Below are 26,871 nucleotides of genomic sequence, written 5' to 3' on the forward strand. Positions count from 1 at the left end.
AAATTCTTGATTAGCTCTAGTAGTTTTCTGGTAACATCTTTAGGATTCCCTATGTATAGTATCATGTCATCTGCAAACAGTGACAGTTTACTTCTTCTTTTCCAGTTTGGATTCCTTTTATTTCTTTTGCTTCTCTGATTGCTGTGGCTAAAACTTCCAAAACTATGTTAAATAATAGTGGTGAGAGTGGGCAACCTTGTTTTGTTCCTGATCATAGTGGAAATGGTTTCAGTTTTTCACCATTGAGAATGATGCTGGCTGTGGGTTTGTCATATATGGCCTTTATTATGTGGAGGTACGTTCCCTCTGTGCCTACTTTCTGCAGGGTTTGTATCATAAATGAGTGTTGAATTTTGTCGAAAGCTTTTTCTGCATCTATTGAGATGATCATATCGTTTTTCTCCTTCAGTTTGTTAATATGGTGTATCACGTTGATTGATTTGCGTATATTGAAGAATCCTTGCATTCCTGGGATAAACCCCACTTGATCATAGTGCATGATCCTTTTAATATGCTGTTGGATTCTATTTGCTAGTATTTTGTTCAGGATTTTTGCATCTATGTTCAACAGCGATATTGGCCTGCAGTTTTCTTTCTTTGTGATATCCTTGTCTGGTTTTGGTGTCAGGGTGATGGTGGCCTCGTAGAATGAGTTGGGGAGGGTTCCTCCCTCTGCTATATTTTGGAAGCGTTTGAGAAGGATAGGTGTTAACTCTTCTCTAAATGTTTGATAGAATTTGCCTGTGAATCCTTCTGGTCCTGGGCTTTTGTTTGTTGGAAGATTTTTAATCACAGTTTCAATTTCAGTGCTTGTGATTGGACTGTTCATATTTTCTATTTTTTCCTGGTTCAGTCTTGGCAGTTGTGCATTTCTAAGAATTTGTCTATTTCTTCCAGGTTTTCCATTTTATTGGCATATAGTTGCTTTTAGTAATCTCTCATGATCGTTTGTATTTCTGCAGTGTTGGTTGTTACTTCTCCTTTTTCATTTCTATTTCTATTGTTTTGAGTCTTCTGTTTTTTTCTTGATGACTCTGGGTAATGGATTATCAATTTTTTTTTATCTTCTCAAAGACCCAGCTTGTAGTTTTATTGATCTTTGTTATCATTTCCTTCATTTCTTCTTCATTTATTCCTGATCTGATCTTTATGATTTCTTTCCTTCTAGTAACTTTGGGGTTTTTTTGTTCTTCTTTCTCTAATTGCTTTAGGTGTAAGTTTAGGTTGTGTATTTGAGATGTTTCTTGTTTCTTAAGGTAGGACTGTATTGCTATAAACTTCCCTCTTAGAACTGCTTTTGCTGTATTCCAAAGGTTTTGGGTTCTCGTGTTTTCATTGTCATTTGTTTCTAGGTATTTTTTGATTTCCTCTTTGACTTCTTCAGTGTTGTCTTGGCTATTAAGTATTGTATTGTTTAGCCTCCATGTGTTTGTAATTTTTACCAATCTTTTCCTCTAATTGATATCTAGTCTCATAGCATTGTGGTCGGAAAAGACACTTGATATGGTTTCAATTTTCTTAAATTTACCAAGGCTTGATTTGTGACCCAAGATATGATATATCCTGGAGAATATTCCATGAGCACTTGAGAAGAAAGTGTATTCTGTTGTTTCTTGATGGAATGTCCTATAAATATCAATTAAGTCCATCTTGTTTAATGTGTCATTTACAGCTTGTGTTTCCTTGTTTATTTTCATTTCGATGATCTGTCCATTGGTGAAAGTGGGGTGTTAAAGTCCCCTAGTATGATTGTGTTGCTGTTAATTTCCCCTTTTATGGCTGATAGTATTTGCCTTTTGTATTGAGGTCCTCCTATGTTGGGTGCATAAATATTTACCATTGTTATATCTTCTTCTTGGATCAATCCCTTAATCATGATGTAGTGGTAATAGTCTATTTTAACGTCTATTTTGTCTGATATGAGAATTGCTATTCCAGCTTTCTTTTGATTTCCATTTGCATGGAATATCATTGTCTATCCCCTCACTTTCAGTCTGTATGTGTTCGTGGTTCTGAAGTGGATCTCTTGTAGGCAGCATATATACGGGTCTTGCTTTTCTATCCATTCAGCCAGTCTGTGTTTTGGTTGGAGCATTTAATGCATTTACATTTATGGTAGTTATCGATATGTATGTTCCTTTTACCATTTTGTTAATTGTTTTGGGTTTGTTTTTGTAGGTCTTTTCCTTCTCTTGTGTTTCCTGCCTAGAGAAGTTCCTTTAGCATTTGTTGTAAAGCTGGTTTGGTGGTGCTGAATTCTCTTACCTTTTTTTTTTTTTTTTTTTTTTTTTTTTTTTTTTGCTGTATGCGGGCCTCTCACTGCTGTGGCCTCTCCCGTTGTGGAGCACAGGCTCCGGACACACAGGCTCCGCGGCCATGGCTCGCGGGCCCAGCCGCTGCGCGGCATGTGGGATCTTCCGGGATAGGGGCACGAACCCGTGTCCCCTGCATCGGCAGGCGGACTCTCAACCACTGCGCCACCAGGGAAGCCCAAATTCTCTTAACTTTTGCTTGTCTGTAAAGGTTTTAATTTCTCCATCGAATCTGAATGACATCTTTGCTGGGTAGAGTAATCTTGGTTGTAGGTTTTTCCCTTTTATCACTTTAAATATGTCCTGCCACTGCCTTCTGGCTTGTAGAGTTTCTGCTGAAAGATCAGCTGTTAACCTTATGGTGATTCCCTAGTATGTTATTTGTAGTTTTTCACTTGCTGCTTTTAATATTTGTTCTTTGTAATTTAATTTTTGATAGTTTGATTAGTATGTGTCTTGGCACGTTTCTCCTTGTATTTATCCTGTATGGGACTCTCTGCTCTTCCTGGATTTGATTGACTCTTTCCTTTTCCATATTTGAAAAGTTTTCATCTATAATCTCTTCAAATATTTTCTCAGTCCCTTTCTTTTTCTCTTTTTCTTCTGGGAACCCTATAATTCTAATGTTGGTGTGTTTAATGTTTTCCCAGAAGTCTCTGAGCCTGTCCTCAATTCTTTTCATTCTTTTCTCCTTATTCTGCTATGCAATTGTTATTTGCACTATTTTATCTTCCAGGTCACTTATCCATTCTTCTGCCTCAGTTTTTTGGCTATTGTTTCCTTCTAGATAATTTTTAATTTCATTTATTGTGTTGTTTTTCATTTTTTGTTTGCTCTTCAGTTCTTCTAGTTCCTTGTTATAGTTTTCTTGTATTTTCTCCATTCTGTTTCCAAGATTTTGAGTCATCTTTACTATCATTATTCTGAATTCTTTTTCAGGTAGACAGCCTATTTCCTCTTCATTTGTTTGGTCTGGTGTGTTTTTACCTTCATCTGCTGTGTATTTCTCTGTCTTCTCACTTTGCTTGACTTACTGTGTTTGGGGTCTCCTTTTAGCAGGGTGCAAGTTCATAGTTCCCGTTTCTTTTGTTGTCTGCCCCCAGTGGGTTGTGTAGGCTTCCTGGTGCAGGGGTCTGGTGCCTGTTTTCTGGTTCATGAGGCTGGATCTTGTCTTTCTGGTATGCAGAACCATGTCCTGTGGTGTGTTTTGGCGTGTCTGTGACCTTATCATGATAGGAGGCGGCCTCTCTGCTAATGTGTGGGGTTGTGTTCCTGTCTTGCTAGTTGTTTGGCATAGGGTGTCCAGCACTGTAGCTTGCTGGTCTTTGAGTGGAGCTGGGTGTTAGAGTTGAGATGGAGATCTCTGGGATTGCTTTCGCCATTTGAAATATCGTGGAGCCGGGAGGTCTCTGGTGGACCAATGTCCTGGACTCAGCTCTCCCACCTCAGAGGCACAGGCATGAAACCTGGTTGGAGCGCCAAGACCCTGTCAGCCACACGACTCAGAAGAAAAGGGAGAAAAAAGAAAGAAAGAAAAAATAGAATAAAAATAAATTTATTAAAATCAAAAATGAAAAATAATTATTAAATAGTAATAAAAGAAAAAAAAGACAGAAAGAAGAGAGCAACCAAACTGAAAAACACATCTACCAATGATAGTAAGCAGTAAAAACTAAAAAATATACTTAAAAAAAACAAACAAACACGGACAGCCTGAACCCTAGGACAAATGGTAAAAGCAAAGCTATACAGACAAAATCATACAAAGAAGCATACACATACACACTCACAAGAAGAGAAAAAGATATATATCTATATCTATATATTAAAAAAAAGTAAGAGAGCAACCAAATGAATAAACAATTCTACTAATGTTAATAAACTCTAAATACTAAAGTAAGATAAACATATAACCAGAAACAAATTATTTGCAGAAAGTAATCCCCAAGTCTACAGTTCTCCCAGATTCTGCCGCCTCAATTTTGGGATGATTCCTTGTCTATTCAGGCATTCCACAGGTGCAGGGTACATCAAGTTGATTGTGAAGATTTAATGCGCAGCTCCTGAGGCTGCTGGGAAAAATTTCCCTTTCTCTTCTTGTTCACACCGCTCCTGGGGTTCAGCTTTGGATTTGGCCCTGCCTCTGTGTGTAGGTCACCTGAGGGCATCTGTTCTTCACTCAGATATGATGGGGTTAAAGTAGCAGCTGATTAGGTGACTCTGGCTCACTCAGTCTTGGGGGAGGGAGGTGTATGGTATGCGGCTCGAGCCTGCAGCGGCATAGGCCACTGTGACGTTGCAGCAGCAGGAGGCATGCCGTGTGTTCTCCCGGGTATGCTGTCCCGGTATCATGGGACCCTGGCAGTGGCAGGCTGCACAGGCTCTCCCGAGGGCAGGTGTGGATAGTGACCTGTGCTTGCACACAGGCTTCTTGGTGGCTTCAGCAGCAGCCTTAGTGTTTCACGCCCTTCTCTGGTGTCCATGCTGATAGCCATGGCTCACGCCCATCTCTGGAGCTCATTTAGGTGGTGCTCTGAATCCCTTCTCCTTGCACACTCTGAAACAATGGTCTCTTGCCTCTTAGGCAGTTCCAGACTTTTTCCCAGACTCCCTCCCAGCTAGCTGACTAGGTCAGTGTCTACCAGTTCTGACTTTCACTACCTCATTAAGTCTCACTGCTGCTTGGTGGGTGTGGAAGTTCAGCTTCCCACTGACACTAGGTATGAGGGAAAGTGGAGTGCTGAGTAAGTACGGTTCCTACCGCTTTGTTTAGTGTTATTAATGCCAGTTGGAAGTAAAAGCTCAGCTCACTGTTCACCTTTGCTGACATTGTTTTGGTGAGGGAATTGGACCACCATCTGCTTCTGCCAGGTGGGCAACAGAAGTTCAGCTCTCTGCTTACCTCTATTGAAACTATGGGGTGGAAAGTTTCCACTGACGTTTGGCTAGAATAGAAGGAATATTGCCAAAATGGTTTTCTGTTTTCTTAGGCCATCCTTTTCTCTGTCCTTTGGCTTGGCAAAACAAGTTTTGCTGACACCTGTTTTGTCTATGTCAGTTGGTCCTTCTGGATTGGAGGCTTTTATAGCATCCTGTCAGCAATAAACAAAAACAGAGAACTCACTGCTGTGCTGCTTTTCAATTCCCAGGGTCACTAGGCAGTCTGCCTACTACTTTCTATCTTTTAAAATCGTCCTGTGCTTATTTTGTATCTTTTTTATTTCCAGAGTTTTTAGTTGTAAATAGGAGGACGTGGAAATGAAGGTGAGGCTACTCCATCTTGGCCAGAACTGGAAGTCTTTGTACTAATTTTGACAGATTACAATTAGCCTATAAAATTTGAAAAATTGTGGCGGTCACTGTATACATATATATCTCAGGTTGTGAAATTTTGAAACATTTTAGTAGAAGCTTCTTATTTATTTTAGGCTAGTTTGCTCTGTGACTTTGGATACTGGCCCTCATTTTCTTATGTGTATGGTGAAATACTGGACTAGATCATTGAGGGTTCATTCATTTAACACTATAATCTTATGATCATTAAAATAGTTTTTTACCTCTTTTTCCTAAGTCAGTGTATACTATTAGTACTGAGACAGGGGAAAAGAATGTGGATTTTGGACCAAGGCCTATGTTTGGATTCTAAAAGAAGGGGAGGTAGTTTTTACATATTCATTGGGCTATGGACATCAGAACCAATTTGCCTAGACTTACATCTTGGCTTTACCTTTACTAAGTGTGTGACCTTGGGTAAATTACTCAACCTCTCTTTGTCTCAGTTTCTTCACTGGTAATATGGGAATGATAGTACTGATCTTAGAGGGTTGTTGTGAACCCTCTAAGAGGATTTATTTAAAAGAGTTACATCTAAGGCACTTAGAACAGTGCTAGCACATAGTATACACAATATAAATGTTATTACTTTCTGACTATGGGGACTTAGGTCAGTATTTTTTGTTTTTTAAGGATTTATTTCTTATTTATTTATTTTATTTTTGGCTGCATTGGGTTTTAGTTGCGGCACGCTGGGTCTTCATTGAGGCATGTGGGATCTTTCGTTGTGGCACACGCGTTTCTCTCTAGTTGTGGCGCACAGGCTCCAGGGTGCGTGGGCTCTGTAGTTTGTGGCATGCAGGCTCTCTAGTTGAGGCGTGTGAACTCAGTAGTTGTTGTGCTCTGGCTTAGTTGCCCCGCGGCGTGTGGGACCAGGGATCGAACCCATGTCCCCTGCATTATAAGGTGAATTCTTTACCACTGGACCACCAGGGAAGTTCCAGGGTCTTAGGTCAGTCTTAGTCTCAGTTTTATCATTTGTAAGATAGGGATAATTTTACCTACCCCACAGTGTGGTTGTAGGGACTAGAGAATACACACACACTTGTGCACAATACACTTTGCATCGTAATTAGTGTCATATTTATATTTTAGTTATACTTAATGGGAATTAGATTGGCAAATGTTATTTTGTAGGTTTTTGAAAATGTTTATCATCAATGAAATCTTGATTTATTTTCTTCCCTCAATTGCATAGAACGGAAAGATGCTGAAGGATGGGAAACTGTTCAGCGAGGAAGGCCTGTTCGTTCACGATCAACAGCAGTGATGCCAAAAGTTTCATTACCTACAGAAGCATTAAGGTCAAAGGATGACAGTGATAAAGAAAATGTACGTCTTTTACCTGACAAAAGTATTCAGAAAGGTGAATTTGTTGGAGGTGGACCTTCTAATACTATAGAATCTCGGCTCAAAGACTCATTACACTCATGTGATCATCCTCTTGCAGAGAGAACCCAGGTAGTACATTCTGAAAATCCTTTTATTGCTTTTTTATAAAGGGTATATATACGTATGTTGGAATGTCTTAAGTTTTCTACTTCACATTTTACTTTTTATTGTGAAAAATTTCAGATCTACAGAAAAGTTGCAAGAATAGAATAATGAACTCTCCTGTACCCTTTTCGTAGATAACCAGATTAACATTTTGCCACATTTTTTTCTCTGTTTACATATCACACACTCATACTGTATGCTAAACATTTGAGAGTAATGTGCAAACATCGTAACCATTCACCTTTAAATGCTATAGCATATATCTCTAAAGAACAAAGAAACTCTTTTACATAACCACACTATAATTATAAAATTTGGGGAATTTGACATTTATATAATATTGTTATCTAATTTATAGTCTGTATTTAAAAATTTCCAGTTGTCCCAATAATTTCTTCATAGAATTTTTTTCCATGATGCATGATCCAGTCTAGAATCACACATTGTATTTGGCTTTGTTTCTTTAATATCTTTCACCAGGGACAGTTACTCAGCCTGTCTTTGTCTTTCATGACATTAATATTTTTGAAGTTTACATTGTGGGTTTTTTGTACAGTGTTCTTCAGTTTGTTTATTCATTATTCACTTTAGCTTATACATTTTTGACAGAAATAAAGTGATTGTTCTTAGCCTCACATTTAAAGGCATATCATATCAATTTGCCCAAGTTTGTTAACTTTGATTATGTGGTAAAAATGTTGTCCTCCTGCTTCATTTGTAATGTTATTTTAAATGGTGATTAAAGTAGAATAATTTTTCACTTACTCTACTTTTACTTCCTACAATTCGAGTATAGAGTGATTTATATTTAAATCATTCTTTAAAGTTAATATTCCCAGTACTCTTCTGTCAGTCCATTTGAAGTTTATTTTACTTACTCAGTTAAGCAAGGCATTTTTTTTAAAAACCAGGACTTAAAAAAAAATTTTATTTTATTATTATTATTATTTTTTTTTTGGCCACCCTGTATGGCATGTGGGATCTTAGTTCCCAGACCAGGGATTGAACCTGCACCCCCTGCGTTGGAAGCATGGAGTCTTAACCACCGGACCACCAGGAAAGTCCCAGCAATGCATTTTTAAAAGATATTTGTTTACAGAAAGATTTACGTTCAGTTAGTATGATTTTATGTAAAATGACTAATGAAATAAAAGAGAGATTCTTTGATAAGGTACAGGGACTAAGTAAAAAAGTTGTAAAATAGTTGTCATATTTCTCAGTCCAGAATAGTATCTGCCTTTTAAAATTCTCTCCTTTTACCTGTAGGATATTTATTTTTATTAGAAACTGTACTCAACTTCCATGTTTTTTCCCCTTAATGATAATGGCTCTTAATCCTACATTGTTCCTGATGTTTTATAACTCTTTAATGTATGTATGTTTTGTGCCCACATGAGATTGAAAGCTCCTTGTGGGCATTATCTTATGTTGCCTTTTAATTTCCCACAATATGGAGCAGAGTCATAGATACGCAGGAAGTAATCAGTACATAGTTGTTGGGTGAAACTTTAAGAAACTTTTAAATGTAGGTAAATTTGATGATGAAATCACTTTTTATATCACTTAACTAACATCTAGCATTCTTGGTACATGTATTATATTTTAACTATAAAATTTAACAGTATAAAAATTATGCTGACTTTGTGTAATGAATAAACTTATGTGATTTTTTGAGGTTTTAGAAATAGTCTATACATAGAACTTTAGAGTAATTATTGTTAAATTATTTCACTATAAAAGTTCACTGCTTGTGGTGGCCAAGCTAATATTAATAATTGTTTTCTCCACTGTCATTCTGAAAATGGAATTAGCATTTTTACATATTTTTCAACATTATAGTTTAGCTTTGATTTTGTTATTTAAGTTGATATTGATTTTTTAATAAACAGGGTTGACTATATTGTGAAGATCAATAATGCTAATGTAAATATTACTGAGAAGATTATAAACCATGGTGACTGATGTATGGATAATGTTGATAGCAATATAAACATTGTGATGCAATTTGAATAATGCTTATGCTAAAATGAACACTTTGGGACACTTTAAAGTTCTAACCAATAGTAGGATTTTTAAAGTAGTTTATATGACTTGGCCAAGTTTAATATTTATATAAATACTATATCAAACTATGGTTTTTATAGCCACTGCACTGTTTATCTAATGTTTAAGTAGTGATGTGAGTAAGTTTTAAATTCACAATTTTAGATTTTAGTTCTTCTCTTTGGAGTTCATTACTCTGAATATAGCTGGAAAACATAGTGCCATTCTTTCTGTACTCTGTTAGAAAGTGAAAATAAAGGCTTGTTCCTATTCACTAAACTAGAAAGTTTTAAAAAAATGGGTATGTATTTGACTTCAGCAAAAGTTGTATTTGTTTAAATGGTTTTTACATTTCTGTTGATTATGTGTTAAATATTCCTAAAGGGGAATGGAGAGCCTATTGAAGTCTAAAGAATATGAATTGCATGATGAAACTGCATGCTGACATATACTCTACTTTTTATGGTGTATTTCTCTTTTAGATCTGAGATTCGGTATTATGTGCTATGTGGATCTTTATGAAAGATGCTTCAAGGCTGTGTTAATGTTATCTAAAGAGAGCGAGTTCAATGTTTTTGAGTAAAATGCCCTGGAAGTACATATTTGGTGAAAAGTGCCTTCATTTGATATTAAAAACCATGTAAATACCTTTAGTTATTTGAATATAAGACAGAGTATTATACTTGTGGCTAGATTTCTTTTGTGAGGCGTATACGGTACTCATCAGGAATCAGCCTACTAAAATAAAATGTAATTACAATGTACATTGAGTAATTTGCTAAAGCACTTAAGACAGTGTCCTAAACATAGTAGATGTGCAAATAAAAATTGTGGCTGCTTAATGGTTTCTCTTCTTACACTTGAAACATACCAAAAAATGACTGAGTCGTCTGTCAGTCAATTGCTGCTTTACAGTTGATAGGTTAAGCAGAATCAGGTTTTCTAGAGTGAAATAAGTTGGTGAGTATTTTTTGTTATCTCTGATTCAATCTGTAATATGTTTTGTTAGTTCACAGTGAGTACACTGGATGATGTCAAGAACTCTGGCAATAGTTTCTTACAAGACAATTCTGTGCAAACTTCTGAAATACCTGCCGTTCACATTGATATAGAGTGTGTTTCAGTTACTCAGCAAGCTGACACACCTGTGCAAGCAAGTGAAGACAAATTTTCAGAAGAGAAAGCAAGAATAGAAAGTGAAATGAATCCTTCAGATATTTCAAATGTGAGTGCTGCTAACTTGGTAAGAACAACTTATCGGATTTCTGAGTAAATATATTAAAGAGACATAAACCCCAATAATAAAAAATTGTAATGTATATTTCTCTACACTTTACAAGCACTTTTTAACATAGCATTTTATATATGTTATTTCATTTTAACATTTTATTCTTATAGCAATCTTTTGATATAGTTAAGTTTCTTCTTATTTTGTAGAGGAAGGAAATGAGACTGTGAGAATTAAATAACTTGCTCAAAATCATTCACTTTGTGTGTGATTTGATCACATGTTCTTTAGCATTAAGAAACTATCATAATAATGTTTTCTATGCAACATCTACCACTCTGATAGATGGGAAATTGTGCTTAATGAACTTAGCTTTAGGAATTCTCTTAACAGAGTACTTTAGACAGTTATAATCATTTGCTTGGAGTTGGTCTTTAAGATGAAATTTATTTATCATCGCTATTGCAGAATCTTTAAAAATGCATTGACTTAAAATTATTTATAGGTTTATGTTTTTAGATGACTACTTAATTCTGCTCATGTCTTTCTCCTTCCCATTTTAGTATTAAGATACTTGGCCTGAGTATAATTCAGAATAGGTCATGCTGGCTTTGTTTAAAAAGTAACTTTCAAAAGGAATAGGCACATATAAAGAGTTGTGAGAAAAAATTCAAATTTAGTTGTTTTTTTTTTTTTGCAGTTGACAAGGAAATTTAGTTTTTTCTGAGATATACATTTTAAAGTAATAACTAGAAATATGACTTATAACATTATACCAGAACATATAAGATTTTTAGAAATTTCATGTAATGTCTGAAACATTTATATTAACATACTTCCATACAAATAACCCAAAGAAAGTTTAGTATTAGTTTTTGTTTGTTTGTTTGTTTCTTTATACTGCAGGTTCTTATTAGTCATCAGTTTTATACACATCAGTGTATACATGTCAATCCCAATCGCCCAATTCAGCACACCACCATCCCCGATGCACCGCGGTTTTTCCCCCTTGGTATCCATATGTTTGTTCTCTACATCTGTGTCTCAACTTCTGCCTTGCAAACTGGTTCATCTGTACCATTTTTCTAGGTTCCACATAAATGCGTTAATATACGATATTTGTTTTTCTCTTTCTGACTAACTTCACTCTGTATGACAGTCTCTAGGTCCATCAGTGTCTCAACGAATGACTCAATTTCATTCCTCTTTATGGCTGAGTAATATTCCATTGTATATATGTACCACATCTTCTTTATCCATTCATCTGTCAATGGGCATTTAGGTTGCTTCCATGACCTGGCTATTGTAAATAGTGCTGCGATGAACATTGGGGTGCATGTGTCTTTTTGAATTATGGTTTTCTCTGGGTATATGCCCAGTAGTGGGATTACTGGGTCATATGGTAATTCTATGTTTAGTTTTTTAAGGAACCTCCATACTGTTCTCCATAGTGGCTGTATCAATTTACATTCCCACCAACAGTGCAAGAGGGTTCCCTTTTCTCCACACCCTCTCCAGCATTTGTTGTTTGTAGATTTTCTGATGATGCCCATTCTACCTGGTGTGAGGTGATACCTCATTGTAGTTTTGCTTTGCATTTCTCTAATAATTAGTGATGTTGAGCAGCTTTTCATGTGCTTCTTGGCCATCGGTATATCTTCTTTGGAGAAATGTCTGTTTAGGTCTTCTGCCCATTTTTGGATTGGGTTGTTTGTTTCTTTAATATTGAGCTGCATGAGCTGTCTATATATTTTGGAGAGTAATCCTTTGTCCATTGATTCGTTTGCAAATATTTTCTCCCATTCTGAGGGTTGTCTTTTCATCTTGTATATGGTTTCCTTTGCTGTGCAATAGCTTTGAAGTTTCATTAGGTCCCATTTGTTTATTTTTGTTTTTATTTCCATTACTCTAGGAAGTGGATCAAAAAAGATCTTGCTGTGATGTATGTCAAAGAGTGTTCTTCCTCTATTTTCCTCTAAGACTTTTATAGTGTCCAGTATTATATTTATGTCGGTAATCCATTTTGAGTTTATTTTTGTGTATGGTGTTAGGGAGTGTTCTAATTTCATTCTTTTACATGTAGCTGTCCAGTTTTCCCAGCACCACTTATTGAAGAGACTGTCTTTTCTCCATTGTATATCTTTGCCTCCTTTGTCATAGATTAGTTGACCATAGGTGCGTGGGTTTATCTCTGGGCTTTCTATCTTGTTCCATTGATCTGTGCTTCTGTTTTTGTGCCAGTATCATATTTCCTTGATTACTGTAGCTTTGTAGTATAGTCTGAAGTTACAGAGTCTGACTCCTCCAGCTCCGTTTTTTTCCCTCAAGACTGCTTTGGCTATTCGGGGTCTTTTGTGTCTCCATACAAATTTTAAGATGAGTTGTTCTAGTTCCATAAAAAATGCCATTGGTAACTTGATAGGGATTGCATTGAATCTGTAGATTGCTTTGGGTAGTATAGTCATTTTCACAATGTTGATTCTTCCAATCCAGGAACATGGTATATCTCTCCATCTGTTGGTATCATCTTTAATTTCTTTCTTCAGTGTCTTATAGTTTTCTGCATACAGGTCTTTTGTCTCCCTAGGTAGGTTTATTCCTAAGTATTTTATTCTTTTTGTTGCAATGGTAAGTGGGAGTGTTTCCATAAATTCTCTTTCAGATTTTTTATCATTAGTGTATAGGAAATGCAAGAGATTTCTGTGCATTAATTTTATATCCTGCAACTTTACCAAATTCATTGATTAGCTCTAGTAGCTTTCTGGTGGCATTTTTAGGATCCTCTGTGTATAGTATCATGTCATCTGCAAACAGTGACAGTTTTACTTGTTTTCCAATTTGTATTCCTTTTATTTCTTTTTATTCTCTGATTGCTGTGGCTAGGACTTCCAAAAGTATGTTGAATAATAGTGGTGAGAGTGGACATCCTTGTCTCATTCCTGATCTTAGAGGAAATGCTTCAGTTTTTCACCATTGAGAATGATGTTTGCTGTGGGTTGGTCGTATATGGCCTTTATTATGTTGAGGTACGTTCCCTCTATGCCCACTTTCTGGAGAGTTTTTATCATAAATGGGTGTTCAATTTTGTCAGAAGGCTTTTCTTCATCTATTGAGATGATCATATGGTTTTTATTCTTCAGTTTGTTAATATGGTGTATCACATTGATTGATTTGCGTATATTGAAGAATCCTTGCATCCCAGGGATAAATCCCACTTGATCATGGTGTATGATCCTTTCATTGTGTCTTTGGATTCTGTGTGCTAGTATTTTGTTGAGGATTTTTGCATCTATATTCATCAGTGATATTGGTCTGTGATTTTCTTTTTTTGTAATATCTTTGTCTGGTTTTGGTAACAGGGTGATAGTGGCCTCATTAAATGAGTTTGGCAGTGTTCCTCCCTCTGTAATATTTTGGAAGAGTTTGAGAAGAATGGGTGTTAGCTTTTCTCTAAATGTTTGATAGAATTCAGCTGTGAAGCCATCTGGTCCTGGACTTTTGTTTGTTGTAAGATTTTTAATCACAGTTTCAACTTCATTACTTGTGATTGGTCTGTTCATATTTTCTGTTTCTTCTTGGTTCAGTCTTGGAAGGTTATACCTTTCAAAGAATTCGCCCATTTCTTCCAGGTTGTCCATTTTATTGGCATAGAGTTGCTTGTAGTAGTCTCTTAGGATGCTTTGTATTTCTGTGGTGTCTGTTGTAACTTCTCCTTTTTCATTTCTAATTTTATTGATTTGAGTCCTCTCCCTCTTTTTCTTCATGCGTCTTTCTAATGGTTTATCAATTCTGTTTATCTTCTTAAAGAACCAGCTTTTAGTTTTATTGATCTTTGCTATTGTTTTCTTTGTTTCTATTTCCTTTATTTCTGCTCTGATATGTATGATTTCTTTCGTTCTGCTAACTTTGGGTTTTGTTTGTTATTCTTTCTCTAGTTCCTTTAGGTGTAAGTTTAGATTGTTTACTTGAGATTTTTCTTGTTTCTTGACGTAGGCTTGTATAGCTATAAACTTCCCACTTAGAACTGCTTTTGCTGCATCCCATAAGTTTTGGATCCTCGTGTTTTCATTGTCATTTGTCTCTAGGTATTTTTTGATTTCCTCTTTGATTTCTTCAGTGATCTCTTGGTTGTTTAGTAACGTATTGTTTAGCCTCCGTGTGTTTGTGTTTTTTATTTCTTTTTCCCTGTAATTCGTTTCTAATCTCATAGCGTTGTGGTCAGAAAAGATGCTTGATATGATTTCAATTTTCTTAAATTTACTGAGGTTTGATTTGTGACCCAAGATTTGATCTATCCTGGAGAATGTTCTGTGCGCACTTGAGAAGAAAGTGTAATGTGTTGTTTTTGGATGGAATGTCCTGTAAATGTCAATTAAATCTATCTGGTCTACTGTGTCATTTAAAGCTTCTGTTTCCTTATTTATTTTCATTTTGGATGATCTGTCCATTGGTGTAAGGGAGGTGTTAGTGTCCTCCACTATTATTGTGTTACTGTCAATTTCCTCTTTTATAGCTGTTAGCAGTTGTCTTATGTATTGAGATGCTCCTGTGTTGGGTGAATATATATTTATAATTGTCATATCTTCTTCTGAGGTTGATCGCTTGATCATTATGTAGTGTCCTTCCTTGTCTCTTGTAACATTCTTTATTTTAAAGTCTATTTTATCTGATATGAGTATAGCTACTCAAGCTTTCTTTTGGTTTCCATTTGCATGGGATATCTTTGTTCATCACCTCACTTTCAGACTGTATGTGTCCCTAGGTCTGAAGTGGGTCTCTTGTAGACAGCATATATATGGGTCTTGTTTTTGTATCCATTCAGCACACCTGTGTCTTTTGGTTGGAGCATTTAATCCATTCACATTTAAGGTAATTATTGATATGTATGTTCCTATGACCGTTTTCTTAATTGTTTTGGGTTTGTTTTTGTAGATCCTTTTCTTGTCTTGTGTTTCCCACTTAGAAAAGTTTCTTTAGCATTTGTTGTAGAACTGGTTTGGTGGTGCTGAATTCTCATAGCTTTTGCTTGTCTGTAAAGCTTTTGATTTCTCCATCGAATCTGAATGAGAACCTTGCTGGGTAGGGTAACCTTGGTTATAAGTTCTTCCCTTTCATCACTTTAAGTATATCATGCCACTCGCTTTTGGCTTGTAGAGTTTCTGCTGAGAAATCAGCTGTTAACCTTATGTAGTTCCCTTGTATGTTATTTTTCATTTTTCCCTTGCTGCTTTCAATAATTTTTCTTGTCTTTAATTTTTACCAACTTGATTACTACGTGTCTCGGCGTGTTTCTCCTTGGGTTTACCCTGCATGGGACTCGCTGCGCTTCCTGGACTTGGGTGGCTATTTCCTTTCCCACGTTAGGAAGTTTTTGACTATAGTCTCTTCAGATATTTTCTCTGGTCCTTTCGCTCTCTCTTCTCCTTCTGGGACCCCTATAATGCAAATGTTGTTGCGTTTAATCTTGTCCTAGAGGTCTCTTAGGCTGTCTTCATTTCTTTTCATTCTTTTTTGTTTATTCTGTTGTGCAGCAGTGAATTCCACCATTCTGTCTTCCAGGTCACTTATCCGTTCTTCTGCCTCAGTTATTCTGCTATTGATTCCTTCTAGTATAGTTTTCATTTCAGTTATTGTATTGTTCATCTGTTTGTTTGTTCTTTAATTCTTCTAGGTCTTTGTTAAACATTTCTTGCATCTTCTCAATCTTTGCCTCCATTCTTTTTCTGATGTCCTGGATCATCTTCACTATCATTATTCTGAATTCTATTTCTGGAAGGTTGCCTATCTCCACTTCATTTAGTTGTTTTTCTGGGGTTTTATCTTGTTCCTTCATGTGTTACATAGCCCTCTGCCTTTTCATCTTGTCTATCTTTCTGTGAATGTGGTTTTTGTTCCACAGGCTGCAGGATTGTAGTTCTTCTTACTTCTGCTGTCTGCCCTCTGGTGGATGAGGGTATTTAAGAGGCTTGTGTATGTTTCCTGTTGGGAGGGACTGGTGATGGGTACAGCTGACTGTTGCTCTGGTGAGCAGAACTCAGTAAAACTTTAATCTGCTTGACTGCTGATGGGTGGGGCTGGGTTCCCTCTCTGTGGTTGTTTTGCCTGAGGTAACCGAACACTGGAGCCTACCTGGGCTCTTTGGTGGGGCTAATGACAGACTCTGGGAGGGCTCATGCCAAGGCGTACTTCCCAGAACTTTTGCTGCCAGTGTCTTTGTCCCCACGGTGAGCCACAGCCCCACCCCCACCCCACCCCCCCCGCCTCTGCAGGAGACCCTCCAACACAAGCAGGTAGGTCTGGTTCAGTTTCCCCTGGGGTCACTGCTCCTTCCCCTGTGTCCCGATGCACACACTACTTTGTGTGTGCCCTCCAATAGTGGAGTCTCTGTTTCCCCCAGTCCTGTCGAAGTCCTGCAATCAAGTCCCACTAGGTTTCAAAGTTTGATTCTCTAGGAATTCCTCCTCCGGTTGCCGGACCCCCAGGTTGGGAAGCCTGACGTGGGGCTCAGAACCTTCACTCCAGTGGGTGGACTTCTGTGGTATAAGTGTTCTCCAATCTGTGAGTCACCCACCCAGCAGTTATGGGACTTGATTTTACTGTGATTGCGCCCCTCCTATCTTCTCATTGTGGCTTCTCCTTTGTCTTTCTATGTCGGGTATCTTTTTTGGTGAGTTCCAGTGTCTTCCTGTATATGATTGTCCAGCAGTTAGTTGTGATTCTGGTGTTCTTGCAAGAGGGAGTGAGAGTGCGTCCTTCTTCTCTGCCATCTTGGTTCCTCTTCCTACACTCCAAATTTAGTTTTTAATTGGCCACCGTATACTATAACTTCTTTTTAAACTGAATGCCTCATCATGTTGAAAGATGATAGCAGCAGATGATATTAGGCCAAATTATACATTTTAGTGAGAGAATAAGATTAGATACAGATGAAATTTTATATGGTTTATGGGAAAAATAAGAGTTACAGTAATAAGAAAAACAAATATTTAGATTCCTTTATAAAGGCATAAAGGGCAATTTTTTTAATTTAGGTTTTTTAGTGTGAATGTTTTAAAGGTTAAATAATTTATGATCATGTACATAGTGGGTTTAATGTATGGGTAGAAATTGGTCGTATTTATATTTTTGTTTTCATAGCTAGCTGTCATATTAAATTATTTATTTTGCGAATGGATTCTATGAGAATCAAATTTCAAAAGAGGAAAAAGATCCTATACTTAAATAAGCATAAAATAATTATTTAAAAATTCTTTTCTCATCATTTTTATTTTTATCAAATAGGTAAAATAAGCTTATGGTAGAGTATTAAAAACCCTTGGTTATTTTGAGAATGACATTTACATACTTGAATCAAAATCACTTCTGCTTTACATATGAATATTAGCATATCCTTAGGTCTTAAAGGAATTTTAACTAAACTAAGATTTTGAGAAAATTTTATTTTTTTATTTGTCTTGGCACGGATACTTCTGTGGGTTGCTCCAGATAAGCATGTCATTGTTTAGGTTCTAAGTAGAGGGTTATAGAGAATTGCTGCAGTGTTGAGAAAATTTTCTTTTTTTCCCTCAATATAGTATTGTCACATACATGGTTCAACTAAAAAAATCTGTAGTTCTCTTATTTAACAGAAACCTAAGCAAAAAATGACTGTAAGAATTTATAATAATAAAATTTATTTATTAAACATAAAGAATCCTTTATATTTAAGGTCCACTTTTGCCAACATTGTAAAAATGTGCTGATGTAAATCCTAGCTACCATGGATTTATATTTTTTTAGATTTACTGAAATTACAAATTGTAATGAAAATTTAGAAATTTAAAAAATGATTATGTATGCAGATATGTATTTGAATTTCGCAGTGTGAAAATAGTAGAAGTTGTATATGGATAATTGAATCATTATTTCATTTGTAAGCTCTGTTACTCTGTTAAAATCTTTTTAGGTCTTAAGAGGTGAAATAGAAATGTTCTCTGGAGAAGATAAAATTGAGAAGGAAATAGGCTTATGTGAGAACTTACTTTCTGCAAAGTTAAATATATTCAACTTTAATAGTTTTTTTAAATTGTTGTTAGGTATGATGTTTGTGTGGCACCTTAACAAGTTAGTTTCTATAATATTCTAGAGTTTACATAGAAAAAGCTTATGATGCAAAGAAATAGTCTGTCATCTAAACTCTCTTACCCCATTCTTTTCCCCAGGGACAATCTTGTATGTTTTGAGGGGGCAGAGTATCGACAGCGGAAATGAAGTGGGGAGGGGAAGCTTTAAAAAGGATACCCATGTCTAGGCTCCACTCCAGACCAATTCAGTAATAAGCCGAAGCTCAAGCACTTACATTTTTAATACCTTTATTGAGGTGTTATTGATTTTCAGTAAACTTCACATATTTAAGATATACACATTGATATATTTTGACATGTGTTTATACCTGTGAAATCATCACTACAATCAAGATAATGAAAGTATCGATTGCCTCCAGAAGTTTTCACTTTCTCTTTTGTAATCCCTCCTTTCTGCTCTTCCCTATTTCCCCTTCCCAGGGTTATCACTATTCTGCTGTTACTACATATTAATTAGCATTTTAAGAACTTTCTGTATATGGAATAATGTAATCTTTGTTTAGCTTCTTTCACTCAGCATAATTATTTTGAGATTCATCCGTGTAGTTGTGTATATTAATAGTTCCTTCTTTTTTTATTGTCTTTAGGAGTACTCTGTTGTATGCATGTAACTCAGTAGGTTCATCCATTCAATTGTTGACAGATGTTTGAGTTGTTGCCAGTTTCTCTATTATGAATAAAGGCACCATGAACGTTTGTCTTTGTTTTGTACATATGTTTTCATTTCTCTTGGGAAAATATCTAGGTCAGTTTTGTTGATAATATTGTTCAGGTCTCCTTTGCCAATTTTCTGTACTTGTTCTATCAGTTGAGAGAGGGGTATTGAAATCTCTGCATATATCTGTGGGACTACTTTTTTTAAGCCAACTTTATTGAGATATAATTTACATAACATACAGTTTATCCATTTAAAGTGTACAGTGCAGTGTTTTTTAGTATATTCACAGAGTTGTGCAGACATCACCATAATTAGTTTTAGAACACTTCCATCACTACAAAAAGAAACCTAGTGCCCATTAGCAGTCCTCCCTTTCACCCCACCCTCCCAGCCCTATACAACTACTAATCTGTCTTTTGTCTCTATAGATTTGCCTGTTCTGGAGATTTCATAGAAGTGGAATACAATATGTGGTCTTTGTGAATGGTTTCTTTCACTAGGCGTATTGTTTTCAAGTTTCATTCGTGTTTTAGCCTGTATCAGTATTTCATTCCTTTTTATGCCCAAATAATATTCCACTGTTTGAAAAATGTGGAATATACCACATTTTATCCATTCATCAGTTGATGGACATTTAGGTTTTCTCCACTTTCTAGAATTTATGAATAATGCTGCTTTAAATATTTGTGTACAAGTTTTTGTGTGAACATATGGTTTCATTTCTCCTGGGTATACATCTAGGAATGGAATTGTTGGGTCGTATGGTAACTTTACATTTAACCTTTGTGAGAAACTATCAGACTGTTTTCTGAAGTAACTACATCATTTTACATTCCCATTAAGTTTATTTTGTTTTGTAATTCTATCAGTTTTTGCTTCTTTTATTTTGAAAGTCTATTATTAAGTTCATAAACCTTTAGGATTATTTTGTCTTCTTAGTGAATTAACAGTTTATCATTATGAAATGACCTTCTTTATTCCTTGTCATATTTTTTGCTCTGAAATCTACTGTCTGATATTAGTACTTCAACTTTCTTTTGGTTAGTGGTAGTATGGTAGCTCTTATTTGTAATTTGTTTATATTCTCATATTTAAATTAGGTTTCTTATGGGCAGCATGTGGTTTGGGGTCTTGCTTTTATCCAATTTGAGTCTCTATTTCCCTGTAATGTGATTATTGATATGGTTCCTTTAAATCTACCATCTTATTGTTTTTCTCTTTGACTCATCTGTTCTTCATCCCCTTTTTCTCCCATCTTTTTGATTAATTTTCTTTTATAATTTATCTTCTTTGTTGGCTTAGTAGCCATAAATATTTGTTATTTCACTGTTTGCTTTAGGGCTTATAGTATACATATTTAGCTTTTTATAGGGATTTATTAATTAATAATTCTGATGCATATATTTGTATTACATAATGCTAATGCATAATTTTAAGTAAGGTATATATGTTCAGAAAGTGTCATCACCAGTACGGCATAATTTTTTTTTTATATTCCCTTTAAAGTATAATGTTTTTCTTTTGTTTTTCAAATATTTGACCTGTAAATGTTTTGAATTTTGGTGCTCAAATGAAATTCACACTTTATTATTAATAACAACTATTATTTATACAACTTCACAGTTTGTCATACACAGCAGTTTGGTAAAAAGGTCTCATGGATTATTGTATCATTTTATGGAATATAAAATAGTCTTTTGCTTTTAAGAAATTTCCGAGTCATACAACTGGACCCCAAGTTTTATAATTCTAGATCAATGCTATTTTTATATATACTATTTATGATTAGAACATAAAGAAATAATTACTTAACTTTCCAGTCAACTGATGATTCTTCTTTTTGTTTGTTTTTAACTTTATAGTCTATGGCAGAAGTTCTTGCTAAAAAGGAAGAGCTAGCAGATCGTCTAGAAAAGGCCAATGAAGAAGCCATTGCTAGTGCTATTGCTGAAGAGGAACAGTTAACTAGAGAAATTGAAGCTGAAGAAAACAATGATATCAGTATTGAAACTGACAATGACAGTGATTTTTCTGTGAGCTTTTAGAATTTTTATTCTCTGGGTGATTGAGACTTATACGATAAACAATAGCAAGTCTTTTTTTAAGCACTTTACCATTACTAAGTGTTTTTATATATAATGCAATTGACACGTTGGAAGTTGTTTTCTCATTTTATAAATCAAGAAAATGAGTCTCAGAGTAAGTAAATACGCCACATTTCTCAGATTATAATTGTATAGATTGAAGAAGAATCGAAGATATATTTTTCCTTCTGCTAATAAAAAGCAAATGATACATTGCCTTGCTATCACTAGGCGCTCAGGATATATATGTTGATGAGGGATTTCTTAAAGAATAAAAGTAATCATGAATATTTGCAATGTCTTCCTATTAAATTTTAATGCCCAACAAATACTTTTTAGCTCTTCTGATGTGTGCTCTAAATATGTCAGAATTTATGTAGTAATAGTTTAAACCCAATAGTTTTCTTTTAAAATTACTTGGTTTGTCTCTGCTGTTAATGGCAGGTAGGTTAGTCTTCCTCTTAAAATGTATAGGCTGTGGTATTTTTAACTTGGTAATTATTGTGACTGTAAGAAGTATGTGACTTTTTTCTGGTTTTGGACTGTTTGCTAAATGAAATATATGAGCAATAGGTAGGAAAATTTCATATATAGTTCATTTTATAAGGTTATAATTGATTCAAATATTTGTTACTCAATTTTTCTTATTACATTTTAGGCCAGCATGGGCAGTGGAAGTGTATCTTTCTGTGGTATGTCTATGGATTGGAACGATGTCCTTGCAGATTATGAAGGTATTACATGTTTGTATGTTTGTGTGTGTGTGTTGTATGTATAGGTAGAGGGGTATAAAATAGATTATGGGGTTTTTCTGTAAAATAAATAAGAGTGGGATGCCTTTTAAAAGTCTGTTGTCAAATGTTCGTTTTATAGAATTATGTGGTTAAACAATAGCAGTTTTCTTTTTTCTGAAAACAGCTCGTGAATCTTGGCGCCAAAATACATCCTGGGGGGATATTGTAGAGGAGGAACCTGCTAGACCTCCAGGACATGGAATTCACATGCATGAAAAACTTTCCTCACCATCTCGTAAAAGGTCTGGCCTTTGAAATTTAATTTGAAATGTTTCACAGGAAGGGAACTAGATGTTCTTGACTATTAAATGGAGTTACTACATACTATTTTAAGGTACATTATTCAACACATTTCCAGATTCTTTGAAAAGTGACAATGTTTCTGTGAAATTTTAGGCCAAAGTTAGTTTTGTATATTTTTTATATTTATTTTAAGAACTTTGAAGACTAAAGAAGATATTATTGACTTTATCATGTAAACATTTATGTCTCTTGTCCATTTATTTGTATTAATAGAACAATTGCAGAATCTAAGAAGAAACATGAAGAAAAACAAATGAAAGCACAGCAGCTAAGGGAAAAGTTACGCGAAGAGAAAGCATTAAAGCTTCAGAAATTGTTAGAAAGGGTGAGTTTTAATTTTTAGGGAAGTATGATTGCCTTAAATTGATGGGCTTATTTTCAACTTGACTTCTTCTAGTTTGAGAGAAGCTAAAAGAACAATAAAAATAAATTTACTAGGAAACAAAAGCATTTCTATCTACTGAGTTACAGAAAGCTACCTGTTAAAGAAAGAAAACAGAATTTGTCATTCCTAAAACAGCTGGTAAATTGATGTTTTGCTGAGTTCGCATGGATTATTAAAGCTGCGCTTTGTCTTTTGCCATTTTCAGTGGGGGTTTCCTTGGGGAGTCTTGTGCAAAGTGTTCAATGAATTGGTAGGACAGTTTTGAGCTTGAGATGATCAGATTTGAATAAGTGGGGCACTAATTAGATTTATGGAAGAGATTCTTGGAGTATTTAGAGCAGTGTAACTTCCGGTCAGTGTAGTGGAAAGAACATGGGCTCTGGAGATGGCCAATCAGGTGAAATCCTGGTTTGAACCACATAATAGGATATGATGCCCTGGGCAAATTACTTAACAATACTGCCTTTTAATTTCTTTATCCATAAAATGACAATTATCATTGTTAACCAGTTGTGATGATGAAAGTGGCAAGTAAGTAAAACAGTAGCATGTTGCTCGGGTGGCTGTTGCTCAGTATATGGTCGTTCTTATTGTTAGTTACACAGAGCAGACATGAGTATTGTATTAGTTATGTGTGCTGTATAACAAAGGACCTCAAGACTTAGCAGCTTAAAACAACACACATTTTCACTTAAAACAACTGCTCACAGTTTCTTGGGCATGGAAACCACCAGGAGTGGCTTGTGTTGTTATTTCTTTGTTCAGAGTCTCTCCTGAGGTTGCAGTCAAGCTGTTGTCTGGGGCAGCAGTCATTTGGAGCGGAAGGATCCACTTCCAAACTCTCATATGGTTATTGGCAGGCCTGGATTCCTCTTTAGCAGTTGGCTATGGACCTCAGTATCTTGCCATGTGGGTCTTTCCATAACCTGATGTTCTTACAACATGGCTGCTATTTTTCCCACAGAGTAATCTGAGAGAAGACGAGAGAGAGAGTGAACAAGTGAGCTGCCAAAATGGAAGCTGCACTGTCTTTTATAACCTAATCTCGGAAGTGATATACCATCACTTTTGCTGAATTGTATTGGTCATGATCCTGATACAGTGTTGGAGGGAAATACACAAGGAAAGGTCTGATTACCAGGTGGCTGGGATCATTTGGAGCCATCTTGGAGTCTGTGTACTAACAGACTCCATCTTGGAGTCTGTATACCTAACACAGCATGACAGAAGATAGGTAACCGTTATAGTATAGGTGAACTCCTTTGTTACCTTCTGGTCCTAGAAAGGAGGACTAATATGCCTAGGTTATTTGCATTATTTGTGTTTGTTTTAAAATTGGGAAAAATAATTGGACCAAATAATTTGAATGTAAAAATGAGGTGGCATAAGATTCTCCTTAGTACAGTAGAAAAGTTGGCTGGGAAAGGAAGAAAACCTGTAATTTTTCTCTTCACCTGAATCTCAAGAATTTAATTATTTTAATCAAGATTTTAATCATTTAGATTGAATAGATCAAATATGAAAAACAGTCTCCATGTCATGGGGTTCTATAAGAGTTAATGTATTATTTCATTTTAAGCTTTAGAAAAATGTTCTAACACAATTATAATTTCCCTTCTTAGTGTGTTTTTAATACAAATAAAATTATATACTTTATTTTCTCACTATGTAATATAATCTCCAGATACTCATGCAAACAAAATAGTAAATTCTTGAAATTGTACAAGACGTTAGAGGTTCTCTGGTTTAATTCTCCCATCAATGTAGGTATCCCTTCAATTAATTTAAATGATAAATCCCACCTTCAATTTATATAATGAGTTATTGTTTCAACAGTATTCTATACACATATGGTCTCATCTGATCACCACAATTCCTCTGTGAGGCACACAGAGTTGAACAGATCCTGAACCCCATTTCAAAAAAAAATTATTTTATTTATTTATTTTTGGCTGCCTTGGGTCTTCGTTGCAGTGTGCGGGCTTCCCACTGCGATGTCTTCTCTTGTTGTGGAGCACAGGCTCCAGGCATGTGGGCTTCAGTAGTTGTGGCGTGCGGGCTCAGTAGTTGTGGCTCTTGGGCTCTAGTGCACAGGCTCAGTAGTTGTGGTGCACGGGCTTAGTTGCTCCGCGGCATGTGGGATTTTCCCAAACCAGGAATCGAACCCATGTCTCATGCATTGGCAGGCAGATTCTTAGCCACTGCGCCACAAGGGAAGTCCCCCTGAACCCCATTTTATAGATGTGAAAACTGAATCTAGGAGAGGCTAAGGGCTGTTTCCAATGTCACATGACCAATAATTTGCAGAGCTAGTTACCAATATCACATGACCAATAATTTGCAGAGCTAGAGCTTTAAGGACCTGTTCCTAGCTCCTAATCCAGTACTGTTTCTGCATCATACTTTTTTAGATGGTTAAATACATTATTATTTAGCTAAAATTCAACTGAAATGTTAGTTTTCTTCCCATTCATGTTGAGCCAACATTGATTTTCTATAATTTATTCTTATTGGTGCAGGTTCTGATTTCTTGGAGCACAGGACAAGTCTTTTACTTCTCCTATTTGATATTGTTTTAAGGAAGTAAAGGGAGCTAACGTAATTATTCTTCTATAGTCAAAACTCTCTGTTTCTTCAGAGAATGTTTCTTATGCAAATATTTATTTTTCAGACTTCTCACCTTTTTTTCAATTTCTAGGATAAAATTATCTGTCTTGAATTTGGGTTATAGAGCCATTAACGTTTATAAGGATAAGACATATACACTATTTTCATTTTTAAGTGTGCTCATAGCACAGTATAATAATAACAGCAAATATTTCTCTTGAGCAATGTCTAATGTACTGTTCTAAGAGTTTACATATATTCACTCAATCTTGAAAACCTATGAGTTAGGTACTACTATTCTCTTTATAGATAAGGAAACTGAGACATAGGCTAAAAAACTTGCCCAGTTTATATATCGAGCAAGTGACCATGGTAGATTATGAACTCATCAGTCTGGCTCCATAGGCTGTGTTCGTAATCATTAGTCATGATCCTTTAGGTCTTTCTACGTTCTTGACTTTATAATTCCTAAGCTGTTTATCTGTTTGCACTTCTTGCCAAGTGACTGTGTATGCTGAAATTAATGATGTGATAATTCATTGCATATAGGAGAAAGATGTCCGGAAGTGGAAAGAAGAGTTACTAGACCAACGACGTAGGATGATGGAAGAGAAATTACTTCATGCTGAATTTAAACGAGAGGTGCAGTTACAAGCAATTGTTAAAAAAGCACAAGAGGAAGAAGCTAAGGTATAACTTAGGTGCTTTGAACGTTGAATTAGTTACTTGAGAACTTTTTCCCTTGTTACACGAGAAGCTAATGTTTATCAAATGTTTATCCTGTGCCAGAATAACAGCATTTTTACATGCTCACTTGTTACTTATTATGTGCAATATCTTATTCTTACAATAATCCTATGAGATATGTATTACTTTTTACAGGTTTAATGAAGTATAATTCACAGACAATAAATAACACATATGTGAAGCATCAATTTGTTAAGTTTTGACATATATATTCCTGAAACCATCAGTACAATGAAAATAATAAACAATTCCATCACCCTCAAAAGTTTCTTTATACCTCTTTGTAATTCATTCCTTCCTCCAACTCTGTTACCACGCAATTGCTGATCTGCTTTTTGTCACTATGGATGTTAGCATTTTCCAGAATTTTATATGAATGAAATCATAGAGTATGTACTCTTTCTTCTGGCATCTTTCATTCAGCATAGTTATTTTGAATTTTATCCATGCTGTTGTGTATCATTTCCTTTTCATTGCTGAGAAGTATACCATTGTGTAGAAATACCATAGTTTGTTAATCCGGTCACTTGTTGATGGACATTTGTTTTCATTCCAGTTTTTGGCTGTTATAGATATAGCTGCTGTGTAAATTCATATACAAGTCTTTGTGCAGATGTGTGCTTTCATTTTCTCTGGTAAATACCTGAGATTGGCAGAGTCTTATGATAGGTTTAACTTTTAAAGAAACACTTTATATACTCTTACCAACAGTGGATGAGAGTTCTAGTTAGCCACATTCTCGCCAACACTTGACATG

General features: G+C 35.5%; 1 protein-coding gene across 8 annotated transcripts in view; it reads left to right on the top strand.

Moving 5' to 3' along the window:
• SCAPER (S-phase cyclin A associated protein in the ER) overlaps positions 1–26,871 on the top strand; it is a 509,648-nt gene that overhangs the window by 160,711 nt on the left and 322,066 nt on the right. For 4 of the 8 annotated variants that reach the window (XM_081230140.1, XM_081230147.1, XM_081230145.1 and 1 more), the window contains exons 9-15: positions 6,844–7,106; positions 10,195–10,428; positions 21,057–21,227; positions 21,937–22,012; positions 22,176–22,314; positions 22,589–22,700; positions 25,917–26,057. In XM_081230140.1, the coding sequence (XP_081086266.1) occupies positions 6,844–7,106; positions 10,195–10,428; positions 21,057–21,227; positions 21,937–22,012; positions 22,176–22,314; positions 22,589–22,700; positions 25,917–26,057 (1,136 nt within the window). The remainder of the gene's footprint in view (positions 1–6,843; positions 7,107–10,194; positions 10,429–21,056; positions 21,228–21,936; positions 22,013–22,175; positions 22,315–22,588; positions 22,701–25,916; positions 26,058–26,871) is intronic. The other 4 variants (XM_081230143.1, XM_081230142.1, XM_081230144.1 and 1 more) reach the window with 4 other exon arrangements.

This window comes from Mesoplodon bidens, assembly GCF_964165515.1.
Source record: "Mesoplodon bidens genome assembly, chromosome: 3".
Classification (NCBI taxonomy): Eukaryota; Metazoa; Chordata; class Mammalia; order Artiodactyla; family Ziphiidae; genus Mesoplodon; species Mesoplodon bidens.